Source organism: Epinephelus moara, chromosome 12 (assembly GCF_006386435.1).
Source record: "Epinephelus moara isolate mb chromosome 12, YSFRI_EMoa_1.0, whole genome shotgun sequence".
Lineage (NCBI taxonomy): Eukaryota > Metazoa > Chordata > Actinopteri > Perciformes > Serranidae > Epinephelus > Epinephelus moara.
In genome coordinates, this window is record NC_065517.1 from 17,371,308 (window position 1) to 17,388,590 (window position 17,283).

The window sequence follows — 17,283 nt, forward strand, 5'->3', positions numbered from 1 at the left end:
CTTCACTGAGTGAAACGCATCTAATGATCCAATATGGCGGCCGGTTTCTTGCGGATCTTTCCTAGCCGGGGTGTGTTTCAGTTTTCATGGCAAGCTGGCATTTGATGCGGTGACTATCCCAGCTGTGAGTCAGGCAAAGTGATGTCATATATAAGTACTTCTGTGCTTGTTACGGGCGTTTCCCACATCCTCTGTTCTGTGAACTGTAAGAACATGTATCCTTTAAAGTCTGTTAATAACTGGAAACACACCGAGAGGGTATCTGCGTGTACACAACATTAAAGTAGGTTCCTTAGACTGTGTGTGTGTGTGTGTGTGTGTGTGTGTGTGTGTGTGTGTGTGTGTGTAACTCTTTCCTTCTTCCGCCTGTCAGAGTAGTTTGACTCTCAGACACTCCTTAGGAATGTTGAGTATGCCCTGCTTTCTGCTGCCGAGTACAGACATGCCACAAAGTAAAAAAGAAAGACATACAGGAAGAAAGGTATAAAGAGATAAAGACAGAAAGGAAGATATAAAGAAAGAAACATACAAAGAAAGAAATATATCAAGAAAGACATAGCCTAAAGAAGGAAAAGTATAAGGCATAAAGAAAGTAATAAAGAAAGAAAGGTACAACGAGAGAAAGACAAATAAATATATAAAAGAGATCTTAATAAGTCAGAGAAAAGGAAAAGATGGAAGTTTTGTGCTGTAATGGTCATTAAAATTTGATAATCCATCAAACAGCTGCCAGTGGTGGAAAGTAAGTTAGTACATTTACTCAACTTTAGAGAAGAGAAGAGAAGAGAAAACTTATGTTAATCCAAGGGAAGTTGTTGTGAAGCAGTTGCAATACAAAGCAGGAAAGAGTATGAATAGGCCTATAAAGAGTGCAAATAAAGCAAAATATAAACCTTAAGGATGCAAAAAAAACGAATGTAGCTACACAAGGCCCAAAAGTAGGAAGTTAACGATAATGTGTAAATTCAAAACAGAGCAAAAAAGAATACTGAAGTACTGTGCCAAAGTCCAATCCTGAGGTACTTGTACTTTACTTGAGTGTGTTCATTTTCTGCGTCTTTATACGTATTCTTTAATACAACTCAGAGGGAAGTATTGTAGTTTTACTCCTTTTCTCGACTCAATTTATTTGATAACTTTAGCCATTTTCCAGAGACAGATTAAAAGGCTAATGATGTCAAGAAGAATTTATTTATCGATAGAAAGAAATTTGCAAGTTACCCAACATTATATAAAGCAGCTTATGTTTAAAAAAAAAAAGTATGAATAAATTAAGTTTAGTCCCACATTTTGTTGCTAACAATTATCACAATTCATATATAATATACATTATTCTGAATTGGACCATTCTACAAAATGAGTACTTTAACATCTGGTACTTTAAGTATACTTTGATGTAAATACTTTTGAAGTATTTCTAAACTTTTTGAGATCTGATTTAAATTACCTTTTAATTAGGCCTACTAATTAAATAGTTTTCAACAGTTATCAGTGAAAATATGCATTTCATTTAAAGGTCCAGTGTGTAAGATTTAGGAGCATCTACTGGCAGAAATCACCTGAAAATAAGGACTGCTGTGCTTTCCTTACCTTAGAATGAGCTGTCTATAAGTACATATAGAGCAGGTCCTCTTCCACTGAATCTGCCATCTTGTTCTACAGTAGCCCAGAGCGGACAAATCAAATACTGGCTCTAAATAGGGCCATTCGCATTTTTATGTCGGTTACTGTAGTTCTCTTACATACTCGGCCTACGGGAGAAGTATCAGCTTTGCAACCTCAGTGCTAGGTCCTTCAGTCCTTCAAGCTGGACCTCTAAGAACTAAGGTGGGTGCCATAACAAGACACCAGGGGATACAAAAGTAATTTTAAAAGCATATAAAGTGTATTAAATATTCATAACTATTCATTCAATTTCTGTAACAGCTTATCCTGTTGGGAGTCGCAGGGGTGCTGAAGCCTGTCCTAGCTGACATTGGGTGAGAGGCAGGGTACACCCTGGACAGGTCACCAGACTATCACAGGGCTGACACATACACAGACAACCATTCACACTCACATTCACACCTACGGACAATTTAGAGTCACCAGTTAACCTGCGAGGGGAGGAAGCCGGAGTACCCAGAAAAAACCCACGCTGACAAGGGGAGAACATGCAAACTCCACACAGAAGGGCTTAACTATCCAAACTAAGTAGAATACCACAAATATATACAGGTTGTTTTTCATACCACATGTACATATAGTTCTGAGGGGAAATCAAAAAGAGCTCACTCGTCCACCTCCATGAATGTCTGCATACAGTATCTTATTAACCATCCAGTGGTTTCACCAAAGTGGAAAGTTCCCAGCCACGCCGACAGCATGACCAAAAAGAGAAAAAAGACGCAGCCATCTAAACACAAACCAGTCCATGCAGAGCCTAAACCAGATGTTACAGAGGTTTAAAAGGTGACACACAGCAGAAGTTTTCATGGAGCTCACAGATTCTGTTTAGGCAGCACTTTAAGGTTTCAGTGCTCAAATGAAGACTGGCCTAATTTTTATTTTAGTTCACAGTTTAATTGTATCCCTGCTGTGTCTCTAAAACAGTTTGTTATGCCAATAAATCAGGTCCTAACACAAAAATCCTCCCAGATCAGGGTGCATTCCTGTATTTTGCTGCGTGGGGCCCCAGGGTTCATCTCACACTCCCACAAACTGCCAGAAACTAACACTCAAACCAACCACTCAAATCTCTACACTGCTCCGGCTGTGATAGTTATGTACGTATAAAGAAGAAGTCTGTCTTCAAATGAATGTTTGTCACCTAAACAAGATGATTATATGGGTTTTAGTTCGGGTTTCTTGTCTTTAACAGATGTCGGACAGTTAAAAGGTGACAGAAACAAGGGAGGAGACAGAGAGAGGAAATAACATGTTACTGGGTAACTGAGCAGCAGTTCAGCATGTTGAGCAGGAGGCCACCAGGACGTCCCAGCTGCACTGTAGGTAGTGTTCAGTTTGGAAACATTGCTGCTTTCCTCAACAGTTAAACACACTAGGTCTTTATAGGTAAAACAAGCTGTCGATTAATCAATTAGTTAAACATTTAAGTAATTTTTCAAGCAAGGGTTTTCTGCCTTTTCTTGTCTTTCTGATGGTAAACTGTTCATCTGTTTTATCTGTACTGTTTTTTACACCCTACCAGTAGTTCCCAACTGGTGCAGCCACAGGGTCCAGATTTCTCCTTAGTCACATGTTCAAGGTCCACACAGTTTAATACATTCAGCCATGTCATCAAACTAGTTTGCTGTCTCTCTCAAGTATCTGTCGGTTAGTCAATCACTCTATGGTAGGGAAACTCACTTTGAAATAAAAACCCTGTGCCAGAAATTCACCGTAAAGTGTGTTTTTTCCTAACATGACACATTTGTGAATCACTTGCGGTCCATACGGAATGGACCCACGACCCACCAGTTGGGAACCACTGCTCTACACAGTGCATCTGTTCCATTGCTTATATGTGACAATATTTATCTATATGGTTCCTGTTAAGTAAACAAATCAATCGATAAATAAAAAGGAAATATATGTTAGAATGAACTTTTAAGACAATATGAACAAGAAGTCCTTAAAGCTCAAAATAAACAAGGGAGGTGGCCACTAGCTGACCTGGTAGAGCAGGCGCCCAGGCTGTGTCCTGTGTCATTCATCCTCTCCCTGCCCCCCTCATGCTTTATCTGCCCTATCAAATAAAGACAAAATAATAGTAAAGGGAAGTTTGAACATCTTCAATTCCATGACAACTGGGCCACTCCATCTTTTAAAGAGGAATTGGATGACTTGATCAAAGGCTCCAGAGCAGCTACTAAATGCACAGCAAAGAACTTTTACTCTCAGAATATACCTAGTAAGTTCTGAACTGATTGTACAAAACAAGCACTCTGAGATTTATTAAATTATGATTGTCATTTCTGACTATTTTTCTGACCTTACAGACAAACAATTCTTTAACTAATCAAGAAAATAACAGGCATTTTAACCCATAATGAAAATAATCTTTTGTTGTGGCCCCATACAAATCATTTACACCTGCAATATTTACCAGCTTTTATTTGGAACAACTAATGGTGCTACTCAGTATTTGTTTTCAACTGAATTTCACTCATTCTCTCCATATTTGTATTTAGGCCATGCAATGAATTCCTTTCTTCCTGTATATAATACACTTCGGGCTGATCTTTACAATCCCATTCATTTCAGTTTGACAGGCAAATATTCCTAACATCCTATTTGCAAATCCACGCCCTGCTGATGACTCATAAAAGGTGACACCACGGGTGCCCAAGCCGAGGGGATTATCAGCACACATATGGGTAATTTTCCAGTCCTGCTCAGACACATCAGTCAGTCACTTGTTGCGTGTGCAGCCAGATTAAACACGTGATGCTGACGGGACTCATCAAAGGTTATGAGGATGTTATGTCTTCAGAGGAATAATGTGGTGTGTTGAATTCCCCATGTGGCTGAGCCTTTCCTCTTTCTGCTTAATCAAGACTACATCAGCGTTAACACACAACACTGTCACAGTCATATTATAAAAAGGGAAATATCACATGGAAATGAAGGTTTTAATGGGAATCACCCATGAAAAACCCTCCACTGTCTCCTCCTACATTACACCTGGAAACAGTCATGCTTGTTCCAGTGAATCACCTGACCTGTTTTAGTGACATTGACTGTCAGCAGTCACAGTGTAGTGCACACCTATATCACCAGGTGGTGCTGTTGTGTCATGATTAAATGGTCAAATAGGTCTAGTGACAATTCATGATTTTGGATTCGGCCTCCTTGTCCTTAATTTGTGTCACTTTGGGAGCCCAGCTGAATAACAACTGGTGGAAGAGTAGTTTCAGAGAGCAACTTCATGGAAATGAACATTTGAGAAGTGAATGCAGGATTTTATATATTTTACATGCTCTTAAAAAGCATTTTAAAATACATTTTACTGGGTCCTGTTTAGGAATCTGAAATATATAGAGATTCTAATACTGATTAATGGGCTCATACAATGGCAGACAGGGATCTAGTGGATTATAAACCCTCCTTAACTGAACACAGTCTCCTTTTTGGTGTAGAGTTTTTAACATTTTAAACCTGACATCAAATCTTTGACATATATTCAGATGAAACATATTATGAAACTAATATGAACTGTGTGTGGCTAGTCTTTCGCAGCAAAACGTATTAATTTTTAAATGGAAAAATAGCTATTTGTTGATTATATTGGAGGTTGTTTTTGATAATCACCGCCTGCAGGTCATAATATGCCTTCTTACCTTGAAAAGAAAAGAAAGAGGTTTTCTCACAATATAATTCCAGCTAAACTTCAGGGAATTACAACCACAAACATTTTGTTATAAATAAAAAATATCCACCCTAAAATAGAACTCGTGTCATTTCAGTGCTCCTCTTCAGAGTTGAGTTATTACTATAATAAAATACAAACTTCCTCCCTTTACACTTAAAATGAATTTAATTATTTCACTTGTCATTTTTAAGTTGCAACATCTTAACAAAATTAAGTAAATATAACTTAATTTGAGGTAAACTTGACAATAAGGTATAAAATAAACATAACTTGAGAGTAATAGTTAATTTACTTACATTTTTACAAGATTTTTTGTAAAGTATGATCAACCTGTCTGATTTTATAATGTAGATATTGCATCTAAATTAAAGTAGGGCTTCAAAGTCATAGAGTTTGCCCATATCCCAGTTAAATCAAAATGTTGTCAAAGTCCTGTGTGTTATTTATCACGTATAGAGCAGATTGCACCATCACTATAGTCTCTTTTTCTCTCTGCAGTTCATCTAAAGTAGATTTTTATTTAAGAGTAAAAATTAAAACAGTGCATTGAATATGTTACACAAATGTTGTAGGGTTTTCATACAAAAATTCAGTTTACAAAAGTATTCAACGTCAGTTTTATTCCCCCTGGTTAAAGTAAATATTATGAGATATAGAGATTTCTGTCTCTTCATCAGTCTTAGAGGCAAAGGTAGTAGCCTATACAGAGACAAAAGATAGCTTAGTGCCCTTTAAACTTTGTTCAAACTCAATTTTTTATTTTTATCTTATTTATTTATTTATTTATCTATTTGTATTTCTATCTTTTTGTTTTTTGTTTTTTGTTTTAAATTCTGGAGGAAATCACAACTTTTCCAAAGACAGAAAATGTGTAGGCTATTTGGGTAAAACATCACACCTGCCCAGGTACAACAGCTGAAAATTGAAAACTGTATAATAAAATAAAACAATAACTAAAACATTATTGTACATACATTTTGCACAAGACATCTAGAATATGGGGCAGCAATTAAAATAAAGAGCAAAAGAGCAAAAATAACCCACGGGTTTAAACAAAATTAATTAATTATCTTCAATATGTTGGAGCATCAACAGCGTAAATTGTTTACAACCATAAACAGACACAAATATTCAGATTAGTTGTGAGTTGAACAGTCAGTGTGTCCCGGTGAGGAGTTGGTGGCATAGGTTGGTGGCAGTCTTGGACAAGGATCAACTCAACAGTGAGACAAAACTCCATTTCCCATGATCCTATGTTCCACTCCGCAGTGATGTGGGGTGTGGTGTTTGAATGACTGTGTGTGGCTGTGTGTTCGTGTGTGTGTCTGTGTGAGTGTGTGTGTTGCCTACAGAAAGGGGAGCTCCGTCTCTCCGCACAGACCGAGAGCCGCAAATCCACCTCGGAGCATCAGTGAGCGGGGACAGGAGGATGCGGGACAGCGGTGTGTAGCGGATCTACCGGGGCTGTGAAACCAGGACGGTATGAGTGTGATATCTGGAGTGAAGGTTTTTATTGTCGGCGGTGTTGGATTTTTTTATTCACCGAGTGAATCTGGACGTGAATCCGCAATGGAGCGTCGATTCAGCGCGTGAGAGCTGCTGACCGTCTGTGTGTTTGTGAGCTGATATTACAGACAATAAGGACAGGGAATTAGCCATCACAAATCTTATTATTGGTGTTGGTAATTAAAGGAGTATGTGTTATTGGGCACTGTAGCTGTTTTCTTTATGATATGATCCAGAAGCCATACTGAATTTGTTATTAATTATAAAAATCGATGGTTACACAATTCACAGTCAGACAGGAGGCTGATTAAAAGCATTATACAGGTTATCAGCCTTTTTTAATTTAAATTATTTAAATCATTTTTGTTGCTGACAAGAAGAAACAAAAGCCAGTCATGTCAAAAAACAAGAGCAGTGAGTCAGTGAAGGTGGTAGTTCGATGTCGTCCCTTGAACCAGAAGGATGAGTCCAACGGGCCTGCAGGGGGCATCGTGCAGATGGACCTGCGGCTCGGACAGGTGATCCTCAGAAACCCTCGAGCACCTGCCAGCGAGCCCCAGAAAACATTCACATTCGATGCTGTTTATGATGCAAACTCCAAACAGAGAGATCTGTACGATGAGAGTGTGCGGCCACTGATAGATTCGGTTCTGGCAGGGTTTAATGGCACCATATTTGCCTATGGACAAACCGGAACTGGAAAGACGTACACCATGCAGGGAGCGTGGTTGGACCCAGAGAGACGGGGTGTGATCCCCAACGCTTTCGACCACATCTTCACACACATCTCCCGATCGCAGTCTGATAAGCAGTATCTGGTGCGGGCGTCCTACCTCGAGATCTATCTGGAGGACATTCGGGATCTTCTTGATCCCAATCACGGCAGCGCCAAGGCCCTGGAGCTCAGGGAGAGTCCAGAGTCTGGGGTGTATGTGCGTGACCTCACGTCATGTGTCTGCAAGAGCATCAAGGAAATCGAGGAGGTGATGAACGTTGGCAACCAGGCGAGGGCGGTCGGGGCGACAGACATGAACGAACACTCGTCCCGGTCGCACGCCCTATTCCTGATCACAGTGGAGTGTAGCCAGCCTGGTCCAGATGGGCGGAAACATATCCGTGTCGGCCGCCTCAACCTGGTAGATCTGGCCGGCAGCGAGCGCCAAGCCAAGACAGGTGTCCAGGGTGAGCGCCTGAAAGAAGCTGCCAAGATCAACCTTTCCTTGTCAGCACTTGGAAACGTGATCTCAGCACTGGCCGATGGGCGCAGCAGCCATGTGCCATACCGGGACTCCAAGCTGACCCGTCTGTTGCAGGACTCTTTGGGCGGTAATGCAAAGACTGTCATGGTCGCCACTTTAGGCCCAGCCTCCCAACACTACGACGAGACCCTCACCACACTCCGCTATGCCAACCGGGCCAAGAACATCCAGAACCAGCCACGAGTCAACGAGGATCCCAAGGATGCTCTGCTGCGCGAGTTCCAGATGGAGATTGCTCGCCTCAGGGCCCAGCTCCACCACAGGAAGTGGAGGAGCAAACAGAAGAAGGAGCAGGTGGACGGCGAGGGCTGGGAGAGAGACGGGGACGAGGAGACGGAGGGTGAGGAGGATGAGGGGGCGGAGAAGGAGGCGGAGGACTATGTGAAGCTGGAGGAGCAGCGGTTGGAGAGGGAGAAACAAGACATCAGAGAAGATCAATTCCTGTTGGCGGAGGAGAAGCAGAGGCTCCTGGGGGAGAAGGAGAGGATGATGGGAGATCTGAGGAAGGAGCAGGAAGCCACCGAGCAACTGACCGCCAAGTACAAGGTGAGGGATCGAACCTGTGAGTCCAGTCAGAAGCTTCACTCATTCATTCTAAACAGACAAAATGTAAACATGCACAGAATCAAATGTCATAAAAACACAGATAAGGACAAAACAAACAAAGATGGCAACCAGTTACCCATAATGCCCTGCTCTGATTTTACATTAACCAATTAACAGCCAACATCATCATATCAAATAATACTAATAATCTATGACACTGGAGGTCATTTACAAGCCAGAAAACTAACTTCACATCCATTTTTATCAATGAAACAGATTCTCCTGGTGTCATCCTCCTTTCTCTCTCTTTCACACACACACACACACACACATACACACACACACACACACACACACACACACACACACACACACACAGTCCAGACAATCTAGGAAGTCAGATTAAGGACATGTGGTTGGCGGGATTATCATGTGTGATAATCTTATGAGCTGTTATTAAGGAACATTATGGACGGTAACACTGTGTGCGTCATATCTAATTAAATCTGTGTGTGTGTGTGTGTGTGTGTGTGTGTGTGTGTGTGTGTGTGTGTGTGGGTACAACATATAAGTGAAAAAGAAATACTCTCTACATTAAAGGGGCCCTCCATCAATTGATGAATGTACTTCCATAAAGTTGGGAGACTTGTGTGGAAAACAATAGTCAAAATCAATGCAGCGGACTGGATCTTGCATTACCCATAATGCCACTTGAGAGCGTCTCTTCGGTAGACCCTGTCATTATTTTATGTTGTTCGTTGGCTTGTTAGCCTGTAGGCTAACCTGCAGTGGCTGACACTACATCATAGTTTGTGAAACATACAATAATATCTGGGGGGTTTTGGTAGATAGTGGAAGGAAGCTCCAGGATTCCGTTTACATCCAAGGACTACACACTCTACCATGTTGTATAGTACCTAATCTAGCTTGCCAGATATCGCCCCCTTCAGTAGAGGATACTGAAAACACCTCTCAAATGACGAACCTTGCACAGACACAAGTCAGTAGTCAAGTTCATTTTAGGGGACATAAACACATTTTTGAGTGGAGGGGGACGTTAACGTATCCATATGGTGTTTTTTTACGTGATACAAGACATTTCATGAGAGAAAGATTTGGGCAGTTGTGGCTCAAGAGGTAGAGCAGGTTGTCCACTGATCGGAAGATCAGCAGTTGGATCCCCGGCTCCTCCACTTTGCATGTGGAAGTATCCTTGAGCAAAATACTGAACCCCAAATTGTTTCTGGTGGCTGTTCCATTGTTGTGTAAGTGTGTTAAAGAGTAGGAGTCTGAGTAGCAGGTGGCTCCTTGTATGGTAGCCTCGGCCACCAGTGTGTGAATGGGTGAATGTGACATGTAGTGTTAAACCCCTTTGAGTAGTTGGAAGACTAGAAAGGCGCTATACAAGTACAGGACCATTCACCAGAAATAAGTAGTCAGTGCCATGGCTGAGCATTTTTGCCTTCGAACTGCAGTGTACCAATGACAGTTTCAAGAACACGAATCCTGACATCCAAGGTTTGTTACATCACAAACCAAATAAACCAATCCCGTCAACTTGCGGGGTATCAGAGGAAAGGTCAGGTGTAGCTACATATAGGTATTTTGCAACTGGAGAGCTTTTTGATGCGATACAAAAACTGTGTTTCATTGTGAAGCCCACATTAGTGTATAATTCTCTGGTTTATAAGTGAAGTGCATGAGCTATACTGATAAACCAGACTGAAGTCTCTACTTGCAGTGACAAGCAGAGTGACGGCATGGCTGACTCATATGAGCAGGTCCAGTGTGGACTGAATGCACATCAGCAGGTCTTCGTCATTTACATCTGGAGTATGAAATGTCTGTATTGTGACTGTGCTGTATTTTTAGAAACCATGATCATCTGGTCACATCTCTCGCTGTGTCAAGGCGCTGTTTCACCCCCTCTTCCTAACCTTGCAATTCTTGGACTCAAACAACTGAAGTTACATCCAGTAACTAGTACTACTAATGGCAGAATGTTATCAGCAGGGTGTTTTTGCAACTTCGGCACCAAGGATTCTTGTGTTTATAACACCTTCAGTAATACCTCTACGTAAAAACTAGTTTGTGTGGTGCAACCTGTTTTATTAAGGGATGCTAATTCTCCACTTAAAAACATTTACCATATAACTAGGTTTAGTTTAACGTGGCTCCAGCACCAGCGTTTCCAGTGACTGGTTTTATTTGTGAGCTGCCCTTTCTCCACAGACTGGACGGGTGTCTCATATGTCCCGACAAGAACTGGTGACCACTGTAGCTTAAAATGTCAGTTCTCTCTTTGTCCTACTGGCACATGCACGCAGCAATCAAAGACTGGATCTGAGCTGCAGTAATTACTTGCTCTGATTCATGGCATTATTCAGTCAATAAGTCAGCCATGCAGAATGACTGAATCACTGCAGTGTATAATACAGTAGCTGCAGCCTGGACCATCAAACGTGAGCCACTGCTGGATCATCCTACAAAGGTGCAAAGGTCCTAGTGTGAGGAAATGAGAGGAAGGAGAACATATTTTCAGTGTGGGAACAATGGCAGGCCGAGCTGAGTTTGTATCCCTGCTAGTATCCTCTTTCTCTCTTATCAATTTGGTGGTTTTCTGTGTATTTTAGGAGCAGTGAAGTGTTCTACTTTAAATGTTTGGTGTTCCTACTTTTCACTCAACCTACCAGAGTGCTTTTAACAACTCCCAAAGCAGAGGTGTGATGGGTAATATATGATCTGTGTAGGTGGAAGTGGGATAACACAGAGAGATTTCACAGTTTCGAGAAACACAGCATTACATTCTGGTCTGTTAAAGCTGTTGTCAGTAGACAACATTGATCTGTTTGCTTCCTCTGTGATGGATTTCTGGCATGTAGGGCTGGGCAAAATGGTTGAGATCAATATCAAATAATAATAATATTTATCATGTTGATATTGATGCATAGTGTATCACAATACGAAGAGGTATAAAAAATATGGATGTAGCCACTACCTTCTGCTTTGAAACCTCAATGTCATTTTGGCCGTCGCCATCTTGGATTCTTGGAACCAGAAGTGATCATATTTGGAGGAGGGAGTTAAGTTGTGGCGGAGCAAGAGGTGGTTCTGTCTCATAAGCCTCTTTCACACTGCCTCTTTAAGGTGGGAATTTCATTGTTGATGGCGCCGCCTCGCCATTCTGTATCAAAGGTACAATTGTGGCATGGGGGACAAAGTTGTCTTGCCTTTATGGAGTGTGGCATTTTGATGACATATTATTTGTGCGATCCACCACCTGCTCTGTTGTGTTGAGCCTATACAGACCAATACTCAGTGAAAATGAACACAGAAGGAGATGGGCATCCGTCACATGGGCCATTTGTGCCCACAGTGTTTTTGCCGGACGCAGAAACCCTGAGGCATCTGGATCTGAAACGAATATACAGTCATAATGGCGACAGTGAAAATGGCATCCATCTTTAGAATGCTGACAATGTTCCAGATCCTGAGCTTGATATAGAAATAATTCATTCTGCCACTTCCTTTTGTACTAAAACCAGAACCACCGCCTGGTGGATTCAGACGATGTCCTCGAGATGAAGATGTTGAGGAGAATGAAAATAGCAGATTCAAGTGGTGGGATGACTTTGATGACACTGACAATGACTGGGACAGTGAGGACAGTGATTATGACGAAGACGATCCAGTCTCCATTGTCATGGCCCAAAAACTGACATCTGTAGAAAAGTTTGGTCTCAAATTCAAGCGGAGCACCTGCAGATCAATTCCATAAAAGATGTGTTATGATCCACTACAAGATGAATCAATCCACTTTTTTTTATCTTCCCTGCCATCTTGCCCGTAAGGCAGCTGGGAGGGACAGTTCCATCGGGTGTAGATCTCTGCAGTCCGTCTTCAACCCACTGTTGTCCCGTCCTTTGAATGGCGTCATACACACCAGCAGCATTACAGAAGTGGAGTGTTTTGCCTGCCTGATTTTGTAGACATGCAGATTTTACTGATTTGGTCATTTTTCCTTGATACATGTGCTTCTAATATAAGTACGTAAGCAGGCAGTAAATGGTTTTTTTGTGTGTGTTTTAATTGTGTTTAGTTAAGTTATTTATGTATTTGTTGTGCTGTAGCCTACAGACAAAGTTAATATAGTTAAAAGTCCAGTTATGAATACATGGATTAAGGATTTTTTTAAGGATTTTCAAAATTATTGTATAATTATTACAGTATGTATATTTCACATACAGTGCCCAAAATCGATCTGCTCTGTGCACCGCGATGTAGCTCCATCAAAAATAGACAAGGGATGTATTTTTATTAGTTTCTGGGACACTTATGAAATACACTGTGGTGCATCTGCTGGAATAACAAGAACTGTCAAGGGCAGCAATTGGCTCAGGTGGCTGTCTTGCTGATATCTGCCCTCTACTGAGTGCACTTTCCTGGTTTGATATTTTTTGTCTTTGCATGTCCAGCTCCTGTTGCAACCCAGTCTCCAAGAACTTACATTGTTACATGTTACATTTGTATGCTTTCTTGATAACGTTATATTGACAATGTAATCGCTGCCTGTATTATGTTCACAGACAATGTTTCTTTTAGGCAACAAAACAGTAGATTTATATACAGCAAAGGCGTCAGAAGAAGGTGGATAGGGAGGATGGTGGGCGTACAAAGTGCAGGACTTTGACATCAGAACTTCAGGTTCACGTCCAGACTTATATCAGTGGTTTGGGCAACAAAGGAACTTTGGTAAAGGTTTGGGAAAATTGGAATTTCAGTGAAATGTTAATAAAAAAAAATGCTGTAGTCACTATGAGTGCATACTGTTGGCAAAAAATAAATGAAATGCGTTTTCAGTGAACATTTTGCTGATAAGTTCAGTATCAACATTTTTGCGATTTGCCAGGTACTGTATGAAAATGAGCAACATTTTCCTCATTATTTCAATAGAAAACTTAGCATTATATTTTTTTCCTCAAAACATGTCTGCTGTTTCAAATTTGCTCTATATAAACATAAATTCTAGGAGACACGGCTGCCCATTTGTTTTTTTCTTTTTTGGTCTTTGCATATTTAGACAAATTATGTGTAGGTTGTTTAGGACAGAGTGAAACAAAACCAAACCAAACCAATGGTGATAAATTAATCAGCACTTGGTGAGGTTAACAAAAAAAGTCAGTCATAAAGCTAAAGAAAGTTATGTGCATTGACGTACCTCCAAAAGAATAGATAAATAGTAAATGATGTACAAACTCTTTTTGCCCTTGAACAGTGCGTTTCAATACCTGCACCCCTTCTCTCTTTTAGTTTTCGTCTTCTGCCTTCAATAATAAAAAAACATAAAAAATAACTTTTTGTACTGCTTTGTAATGCAAGATATATTGCTTTAACAGTGCTTAAATGACAGTGTAGGACACTATGGCTGTCCATAGTTGTGCATTTGCAATTTATTTTTGATGACAAATGCACACTGCAGTATACTCTCGAAAGAAAAGGTTTAAAATCCCTCAGACTGGCAAAGATATTGGAGTGTGTAAGCAGCACTCGTTCCAACTTACAGTAAACTAATTTTAGAGAGCTGTGTATGCGCTCTGTAGTTTTTGCCTCATCTATAATATGTGGCGCTTCTTTGTTCTGAATGAAGGTATGAGGTCTGGGAAAGTCCCGTGAGGCAGAGCTAATGTATGTCCTGATGCTGCGCCCTTCACACTGAGTGCTTTCATGTATGTTTCTGCGCAGGGCATCTCTTATTTCTTCCCATCACGTTGTCCTCCAGAGTGCCGTGGGGCTAATGCTGTTTTGTGCTAAGTCGTATAAAATCAGATCTGTGATCACAGTTCAGTGTGTGTGTGTGTGTGTGTGTGTGTGTGTGTTTGATGCTGACTGTGTGGCTGCTGAGTGATGTCAGTGCTGAGAATCAGCAAAAGTCCCTCTCGTCCTCCCCCCGAGGAGGAAGATGATTAAGGACAAGAGGTATTTCCTGCCTTTGATGCATCAGTCTGATGCTGTTAGTTTAGAAGGAAAACCCGCATAGCTTCAAAACAATGTTAATCATACAAGATACATGTTAAAGTGTTTATTACAATATGCAAACACTCGAAGTTTACATTTGGTGATATTTGGATTTTTTCTTACTGTCAACAAATTTCACAAAAAACAATGAATTATTCTATTAACAAACATTGTCACTTTATTATTGGCTCAAAAACTATTTATCGTCTCTATTTTGCTCATAAAATCTTTTATTCATCCATTTTCAACGGCTTATCTGGGGCCGGGTCGCAGGGGCAGCAGGCCCAGCAGGCCCAGCAGGCCCAGCAAAGTACTCCAGACGTCCATCTCCCCAGCAACACTTTACAGCTCCCCCTCGGGGATCCTGAGGCGTTCCCAGGCGAGATAAGATATATAATCCCTCCAACGTGTTCTAGGTCTGCCCTGGAGCCTCCTACCTTTTGGTATGAAGGCGCAGCAGCTCTACTCTGAGATTCTCTCAGATGTCTGAGCTCCTCACACTATCTAAGGCTGAGCCCAGCCACCCTTTGCAGGAAACTCATTTCAGCCACTTGTATTCGCAATCTCATTCTTTCGGTCACTACCCAGAGCTCATGACCATAGTTGAGGGTTGAAACATAGACAGACCAGTAGTTCGATAGCTAACAGTCCAGCGCAGCGCCTGCATCACTGCTGATGCCGTGCCAAACCGCTGATCCATCTCATGCTCCATTCTACCCTCACTCGTGAATAAGACCCCAAGATACTTAAACTCCTTTGCTTGAGGCAGTAACTCTCTCCGAACTGCCATTCAATGCATAAGCACAAACAACAGTGACAGACCTCCTCTCAGCGTCTCACAGTCGTATCGAGGTGACCCTCTTGTTCACCAGGGGGGACTTCAACATGGTGGCACTTAGCTGGGTGCTCGTGAGTATCTCCACACCCGCATGGTGCCTCTCACCTTGGACAACTCCAGAAAAGGCAAGAGTCCAGCCCCTCTCCAGGAGTTTGGTTCCAGAACCGGTGCTTTGTGTCAAGGTGAGCCCAATTATATCTAGTTGGTGCCACTCCACCTTCCGCACCAGGTCCGATTCCTTCCCTGCCAGAGAGGTGATGTTCCACATTCCCAGAGGTAGTCTGCGACACCATGGGTCAGCTTGCCCGGGTCCCTGCCCCTGCGTGCTGTTCAGCACACAATGCACCTGGCCCTGATGCCAGTCCCTGCGGGTGGTGGGCCCACAGTGCGGCAGCTCCATGTTACTCATCTGGGGCCTGACCCGGCCCTATGACCCAAAGCCCAGCCATCACATGCTTGCCGGCGAACCCACACATGACAGAGCATTAGGGCCACTGTATGTTTTAGCATTTCCTGACAATCCGTAGGCTACTTGAGTCTCCAGTTATTTTGAAGTGTTGCGTCTTTTCACTGAAGAGCTTGGGAAGTCGATTGTGGGCTGTACTTCCTTCAGTTGGAATTGAACTTGCTGCTGCTGCGGCATGCCTGCTCTATCAGGTGAGCTACTGGGCACCCCAGGGATAACATTAAATGCGATAAGTTGATCTACAGGAGAACAAATATTGAAAAGCAATACATAATGTTTAAGAAGCTTACTGCATTATAGTTATAGTTACAAATAAAAACATTTCCACTATAAATTGGTGCATAAACATTCACCAAAATGCAGGAAATTAAGTGTTTGACGCTCAGATATTACTGGGGGAGGACCCTGCTTCATATGTGTCCCCCCAATGTTGAAAAGAAACCTACACCCTTGTTCCTACAACATGATCAATCAGCCACTTCTAACAGACTGTGGCCCAGTTTCCCTCTGATTGGCTGAGACTTATATTAGCCCACCAATCACAGAATGTGGTCTGCAGGCTGCATTTTTCTCTCTGCTCTGAGAACCAATCAGAGGGAGGTTGCTAGGCAGAGAGACAGACTGAGAGAGTGTGTCTGGAAACATGAGCTCAGAAATACCCAATTATAGATAAAATCAGATTGAAGCCCTTCTCCCTTTTCCTCCCTGTCTCTCTCACCCACACACACATCCACTCAGACAAACACAACATGTGTAAGTAGGTCAGGAAACAGCCTTGTGAAGCTGTGTTAGGTCAGCTGGTGTTTCTGCAGGGTGCTGTCAGCTAGCTGAGCTCCAAGGTGCAGCGCTCCATCTGTGGATTGTGTGTTGTAATGTTGGTGCAATTGTTGTTCAGCTGTTGTCTTGGCTGGAAATGCCACCAGCTCTAATTTACATGTGGTGGTGGAAGTAGAGGAATTCAGAGCCATGACTTAGCCTTAGTAGAAGTGGCACACTGTAAAAAAAATACTCAAATAAAGTAGTCTTGCGTTTACAACGTTACTTAAATAAAGTCTGTGACTGTAATTGGGAGAATATTACATTCATCATGCATTGATGTAAAAGCAGGATTTTGGTGTTGTAGTTGGTTGAGATGGAGCTCATTCAAACTATTTTATAAAATTGCAACTAATTATTATTTTCATGACCCAAAAGTGAGCTAGCATGGAGCCCACACTGTAACTAACTGCACGTCCTGAAGAAATATTATCATATTTTTGGACAAATGAAACAGTGATTCCAGAGAGAAGCAGACAGAGGG

The 17,283-nt window shown here is 41.8% G+C and overlaps 1 protein-coding gene across 1 annotated transcript in view; it reads left to right on the plus strand.

Moving 5' to 3' along the window:
• The first annotated feature begins 6,678 nt into the window (after positions 1 to 6,678).
• The window catches only part of LOC126399047 (kinesin-like protein KIF3C), a 35,649-nt gene continuing 25,044 nt past the window's right edge, over positions 6,679 to 17,283 (plus strand). Inside the window, exon 1 of the mRNA XM_050058787.1 lies at positions 6,679 to 8,664. Within this exon, the coding sequence (XP_049914744.1) occupies positions 7,255 to 8,664 (1,410 nt within the window). The 5' untranslated portion in view covers positions 6,679 to 7,254. The remainder of the gene's footprint in view (positions 8,665 to 17,283) is intronic.